A 6,628-nucleotide genomic window follows, 5' to 3' on the forward strand; every position below is an offset into this window, starting at 1 on the left:
TTTCATACAGGAGACCCAGGTTTGACCCAGCCACTCCTCCTCTCTCAGCAGAGGCCCGCACGTTCCTGTAACGCTGGACAGGTTTTAGTGGCACTTCCAAACTAAGATAGACTAGGGAGGAAGGCCTGGGGGTCAACTTCTAAAAATCAACCCTCCTCCCCAAAAAACCCTATGGATGACAACAGTCCAGCCTGCAACTGATCATGGGTATAGCCCAGGATGGAGCAACACTTTGTTCCATTGTGCACAGGGTCCTCCTGAATTGATGGTTGGCTAGATAGCAGTTAACAATGCTATATTAATAGCAGACCAAGTAGACTTCTGAGTAGGAAATATTACCAGAGATTAAGAGAAGCATTATATCATTTCTTCAAGAAGATGTAACAATTATCGAAGTAAATGCACCTAACAACAGAGCTTCAACGTACCTGAAGTGAAAACAGACAGAATGGTAGGAGAAGTGGAAGGGTCTCCATTAGAGTTGGAACCTTCAAAACTCTACCTCAATGACAGAACAAGTGGAGCATACATCAGTAAGGATATGGAAGACCTGAACAGCATGTAATCACCTAGGCCCCGTTGATATTTGTAGAACATTCCACTCATCAACAGAAAGATGTATATTCCTGGTGTGGCTCTGGACATTACCCAATAAAGAGCATATTCCAGAAAATAGAGCCAGAAACCAGACCTTAACACATTTCAAAGCACCGAAGTCATTCGCAGGACCTTATCTAGATATATCCTCAATTGTTTGGGAATTAGACAAACCAGTTTCTCTCATGTCAATCCCAATTCATAGTGACTCATGTGTCTAAGAGCACAACGATGCTTTACAAAGCTTTCAATAGCTGGTCTTTGGGAAATAGATGGCCAGACCTTTCTTCTGAGGTACCTCTAGGTGAACTGGAATGTCTAACCTTTCAATTAGCAGTCAAGAGTATTAATGGATTGCATCACCCAGGGACCCTGAAATTAAATAACACACTTCTTAAATATCCCACAAGGCAAAGAGAAAAATCATGAAATTAGAAAAATATTTTTTAATGAAATGAAAATGAAAGCCCCACCTATGAAAAGTTGTAGGATGCAGCCAAAGAGATTCCTCAGAGGCAAATTCATAGCATCAAATGTTTATATTGAAAATATCGATACTAAGATCATTGGAAAGCTAATAAAGTAGCATACAGAGCCTGGCACAGGAGTGATCAGTCCTCCCAGACTCTGAAGGTGACTTTGGGCTGGCCCTATCCCTTTTGCAGATGTAGACAAGAGTACCATCCTGGTGGGGCAGGTATGTCAATTTGGCCAGTGCCTCAACACAGCTGGCTCCTTCTATTGCCTCTGCCAGGAGGGTTTTGAGCTTCCAGCCGATGGGAAGAACTGCAGGGGTGAGTCTCTGCAGGAGCTGGGGGGCCATCCCACCTGAAAGTCAGCACTTCACACCTGTTGTTTCACAGGTTCTGTGATTTAGGGTAAGGCTGTCTTGAAAGTCTTAGCTTTTCTACACTAAGGAATAGTAGGGATGCTGATTAGATATCAGAGAAACTGGGAGAGGATCTATAAGGGACCTGATGTTAAAAGCTTTACTCCTTCTTCCCCCGAGGCCCCACCTGGCTCCACCTAGAATTCCCACCAAAGTCTGGATAATTCTTCCACAGCTTCCCCGGCTTTCCTGGTCTCAGCCCTTTACCTGGAGCCAGAGATGCCACAACCAGGCCTTATCCTGGGGCCCTCAGTCATTACATAGTACCCACAGGTGCTGGTCCCAGTGTAAGAGCTCCCTGCCCCTCTGGCTGGTGCTGGGACCTTTCCTCCACAGATATCAATGAGTGTCGCAGCCTGGCAGGAAGCTGCCTGCCAGGAACATGCCTGAACCTTGAGGGTTCCTTCCGCTGCATCTGCCCACCTGGCTTCCAGGTGCAAAGTGACCACTGCGTCGGTAAGTGTCTCGGGGTCCAGCACTGTGCCTGTAGACCTCCATGTTCCCCCGCTGGAACATGGGATGCCAGCCAGGCCACAGTGAGGGTGAAGATGCACTCGGCACCAGACACAGTTCTGTGTGCTATTGTTGCTATTATGATTACTCTGGGACCCCCGGGCTCAGGGCTCTCTCTCCCCAGGCCACAGATGCCCTCATGCACCCTGGGCAATGGGTATGGATGTGCTGGGTCTCATTCCCCCTCATTAGGCCAGCTTGGGGGGTGAGGGGGAGTGGCAGGGTGCCTGAGGTTTTCAGAAGCATCTCTTGTTCTGCGTGCCCTTGGGGCAGGCTGAGGCTCAGGTTGCTCCCCTGTGCAATGGGGCTGCAGGTGATGGGTTGGGGCTGACACGAATCAGCAGGAGGTGGCACGTTCTCGAACACCATCACTCTGTGGTCACTTGTCACTGCCCTGTAGGTCAGAGGAACCGGCCGGCTCGGGAAATGGAATCCCTAGGAAGGGTCTGAAAGACACGTCACCCCCTCTCTTCTCATGCTCAGAGCTCTCCCTCTCACTGGGCGCAGTTTGAGGGGAGATAGTCACAGAGCAACAAGAATGTCTCAAGGATGCCTACTGGGGCCTGACTGGAGGCTGGCCTGCCAACTTTGCGGGGCCAAGCACACTGACCAGAGAGGGGTCCCAAGGACTTGACAGCAGTCCCTGGAGCGGCCCTTCTCCTGGGCTAACCTTTCACACACATCGAGCTGCTCTTCAGCTTAGGCTAACCACCTTTGTCTGGGCTGGTCCAGGCCAGTCTGGCCTGCCCTCCTCTGATCCATTCTGTCATCTGAGCTAGCCTGCTGCAAGCTCAGTCAGAGTTGTTGGGCCTGACCTCATCTGTTTTGTCCTTTGATTTAGGCTAACCTTGTGCTGTCTGGGCAAATCTGCGCCTGCCCTCCTCTGTCTAACCCACGTGGGTTAGCCTTGTATAGCTTGGTCTGGCTAGACTGCCTCTGGTCAAGTCGTTCACCTGGGCTAGCCCAGGAGAACCTGAACAGGACTTGTCTGACCTGACCTGCTCTGGTTCCATAGATCAAAGCTCTTCCATCTGGGCTAGCCTTGTCCAGGCTGGGCTACCTGGACCTGCCCAGCTTGGCCTCCCCTGCTCTCATCCATCTGGGCTCCAAAACTCTCAGACTCACAGCTAGCAAGTTGATTCTGACTCAGAGACCCTACAGGGCAGAGCAGAACTGCCCTTTGGGTTTCTGAGGCTATAACTCTTTAGGCAAGTAGAAAGCCTTATCTGTCTCCCATGGAGAGGCAGGTGGTAACCCACTACATGACCAGAGCTCCTTAATCCATGTGGTCGAGCCTAGAACAATCTAGATTAATCTTGTCTGGTGTGCGTGCCATTTATCCAGTCTCAGTCCGCTTGGTACACTTTAGTCTCTAAAGATACATTTCTCCTGACTGTGGCCCCAGACCCTAGAGGCACCTTCTAGAAAATTCCTGCCCACCTAGTGCTCTGGCTTTTGGGACTCCTGCCTAGCTTCAGCCCTCGAGAGGCCTAGCCTGTCCCCAGCACCACTGCAGAGGCTATGCTACACCTGCTGAGGTGGCCCCCAGCCACCCCCAGCTCCCACGCCTCCCCCGCAGACATCGATGAGTGCTCAGAAGAGCCCAGCCTCTGCCTCCTTGGCTCCTGCACTAACCTCCCCGGAAGCTTCCAGTGCTTCTGCCCGGCTGGCTTCATCCTCTCCGACCAGGGGCGCCGCTGCTTTGGTGAGTCCAGGTACAGGGAAGAGGGTAGGAGGTGGGCGGGAAGTCAGAGTTGAAATCACCCCATTCTGAAGGGCCTGAGGTTTCTTGCCCAGTGCTCCAGGAGGCTGGCCAGGGAGCGAGGCTTCTCAGCTGGCAGGGACGGTGCTCAGACCACATGGTTAAATGAGCTCGCCTGCTAACCAAACATAGAGACAGACCTCGGAGAAAAGGCTTGACTACCTGGGTCTAAGAACTCTGCCTGTGAATGCCGCCCTGTGGGACACACTCCCCATTGGACACACTTGGGGGACTAAGATCTGGGGCTCACTCCACAGTGGCTGATTCTGAATGCTATCCATGGGGACCCTTGCTTCCCTATCCAGCTGGTCTGGTCCAGTCTGAGCAAGCCTGGGCCACATGGGGCTGGCTGCTTCTCAGCTGGGCTAGCCTGGTCCTGAATTGGTGTAGCCTTAGATATTGGGGCATCAAGGGGGAGGACAAGGGCCTGTGGGCCAACTCAATCTGTACCTGGTGTCTGAAAGCTAATGGGGACTGGGTGAATCAGTCCCCAGCCCATCCATCTCCAGGCGTCTCAGGCCAAAGGGAGTCTGGGGCGGGGGTCAGCAGGGAGCATTTGGGGTCTGAAATCCCGATGCCCTGGAATCTGTTTGAGTTAGTTAATTGTGCCAGCCTGGCCGATAATCACATGTGGGTCTGGTTGAAAGGAGGAGGGATAAATGGGTGGTAAAGCCTCGCCTTTCTAGTTCTCAGGTCTCTTGTTTTGTGATGGTTGCATCGGGTGCAGCTGCCTTAGCAGTTCCCTGCTTCAACTTGCAAGATGGATTTCCTACAAGACATCCTCAAGGAGAAGCCGCATGGATCTATCCCGATGCAGCCCTGGGTGCTGGAACAGCCATGTGGAGACCCCTGCCAGTGCTGAGATGCTTACACTTTCAATGACTCAGCTTTCCTCCTGCAGTCGGCATTATTGCCTCTGTTTTGTGAGGTGGTGGACTTTGTGGACTGGTGTTGGGTATGGGTTAATGTTGGACTTGTGGACTTGGGCAGCATTGGGTTGGGATGTTTTCGTGATGCACCTTTTCTTTACATAAAACTCTCTCTTATACGTGAGTTGCTGTGGATTTGTTTCTCCAAAGTACCTAGACTAATACACTGTTTCTTTGTGAATGAGGGGGCCATGTTTTTGATGCCATCTCCCTGGCCTGAGGGCACCTCCTTAGCCATGAAGATAGGCAAGGACAGGGCTGGGAGGGGTTCCCAGGAACCCCTCCAAAGTCTCAGGGCTGGCTCTCATTGGCTCAGTGTTTCCACTCCCCCCAGCCAATCCCCATGGCTGTGGGCCTGGAGTGTCCTGATTGGCCATGGGTGGGTCAGCCCGCCCACTCTTCAGAACTGAGGTGGAGGTGGGGTGCTGATGGCTGGCCCGCTTTCCTCTAGGGCAGCAGTTCTCAACCTGTGGGTCATGACCCCTTTGGGAGTCAAACGACCCTTTCACAGGGGTCGCCCAATTCATAACAGTAGCAAAATTACAGTTATAAAGTAGCAATGAAAATAATTTTATGGTTGTGGATCACCACAACATGAGAAACGGTATTAAAGGGTCGGAGCATTAGGAAGGTTGAGAACCACTGCTCTAAGGCAAAGCTCATTCATTTATTCCCTCATGCATTTCATCCTCCGTTCATCAGTTCACTCATTGATGGCTTCCAGCATGCCTTGATACACCCATTCTTGTTTTCTGGCTCACTCATTCATTCATTCAGTAGGGCATTTGTGTCCCTTTGTTCATAGGAGCCTTCATTTGATCACGCAGCTACTTGTGCAATCATTAATTCCCTCCTTCACTCATTCGTCCTCACCCCACAGACACGCAGCGGAATTTCTGCTTCACCCATTTCCAGGGCGGGAAGTGCTCGGTGGCGCCCTAAGCTTCCACCGCCACCAGAGCCCAGTGCTGCTGCAGCCAGCGGCCTGGCCAGGGCTGGGGCCACCCCTGGGAACTGCGTCCTCAGGAGGGCAGTGATGAGTGGGGCGGGGCGCTCCGCCTGGGGTGGGGCTGACACTGGTTCCGCCTGCAGCCCCATGGGGGCTCTCCTCCCCTGACCCCACTTCCCCTCCCGTGTCCAGCCGCCTTTCAGGAGCTGTGCCCCTTTGGCCACGGGGCAGTGCCCGGCCTGGATGACTCTCGAGAAGGTGAGCCCTTCACCCATATTCGAAGAGCCCCCCGGACTGCGCACCCCTGCCCTTTCCCACTGCCTGCGTCCCCCAGTCAGTGCCTGGCATGAATGGGTGGCTCTCCAGGCTGCCCGTGACCCCACTGGTCAGGACCTGAGTCCTCGTTCCCCCGGAAGGAAGGACCCAGGGCCCTGCATGTGTCCCACGCCCACCCTGCCTGCAACCCTGCTGCCCGCAGACGTGGACGAGGGCACGGCCAGCCCCAGCGTCTGCGGCAACGGCGCCTGCGTCAACACGGACTGCTCGTCCCCGCTGCGAGTGTCCCCGTGGCTACAGCCTGGACTCCACGCGCATGCGCTTTGCTGGTGAGGGTGCCACCCTGTGCCTTAGGGGGGGTGGTCTTCCTCACCACCCTGCCCACGCCCACCCTCTCCCCTACATCTCACTCACTCTTGTATTCCTTCCCTCGCTCACCCACACATTCCTCCCCTCTTCTCTTGGGTCATTCACTCCCTCATTCTCGTCCATTCATTCCCTCGCTCGCTGACTGCCTAGCTCGTCCTTCCTTCCTTCCTTCATCAACCACTCGTTCATTCCCTCACATGCTCGGTCGCCCTCATTTATTCATCTGTTCATTCACTTATTCACCTATCACGTTCTCATACACATCCATTCATATACTCATTTGTTTGCTCCTGTGTTAGTCTGGGTAAGCTTGTCTGGTGTGCGTGCCATTTATCCAGTCTCAG

General features: G+C 53.2%; 1 protein-coding gene across 1 annotated transcript in view; it reads left to right on the top strand.

Annotated features, from left to right (window-relative positions):
* FBN3 (fibrillin 3) overlaps positions 1–6,628 on the top strand; it is a 51,064-nt gene that overhangs the window by 31,236 nt on the left and 13,200 nt on the right. The window contains 7 exon segments of the mRNA XM_013008500.1: positions 1,263–1,391; positions 1,823–1,942; positions 3,579–3,704; positions 5,571–5,735; positions 5,832–5,897; positions 6,118–6,188; positions 6,190–6,244. Of these exon segments, the coding sequence (XP_012863954.1) occupies positions 1,263–1,391; positions 1,823–1,942; positions 3,579–3,704; positions 5,571–5,735; positions 5,832–5,897; positions 6,118–6,188; positions 6,190–6,244 (732 nt within the window).

The sequence above is a fragment of the Echinops telfairi genome, unplaced genomic scaffold (genome assembly GCF_000313985.2).
Source record: "Echinops telfairi isolate 266 unplaced genomic scaffold, ASM31398v2 ScPeMD7_36;HRSCAF=134, whole genome shotgun sequence".
NCBI classification, from domain to species: domain Eukaryota; kingdom Metazoa; phylum Chordata; class Mammalia; order Afrosoricida; family Tenrecidae; genus Echinops; species Echinops telfairi.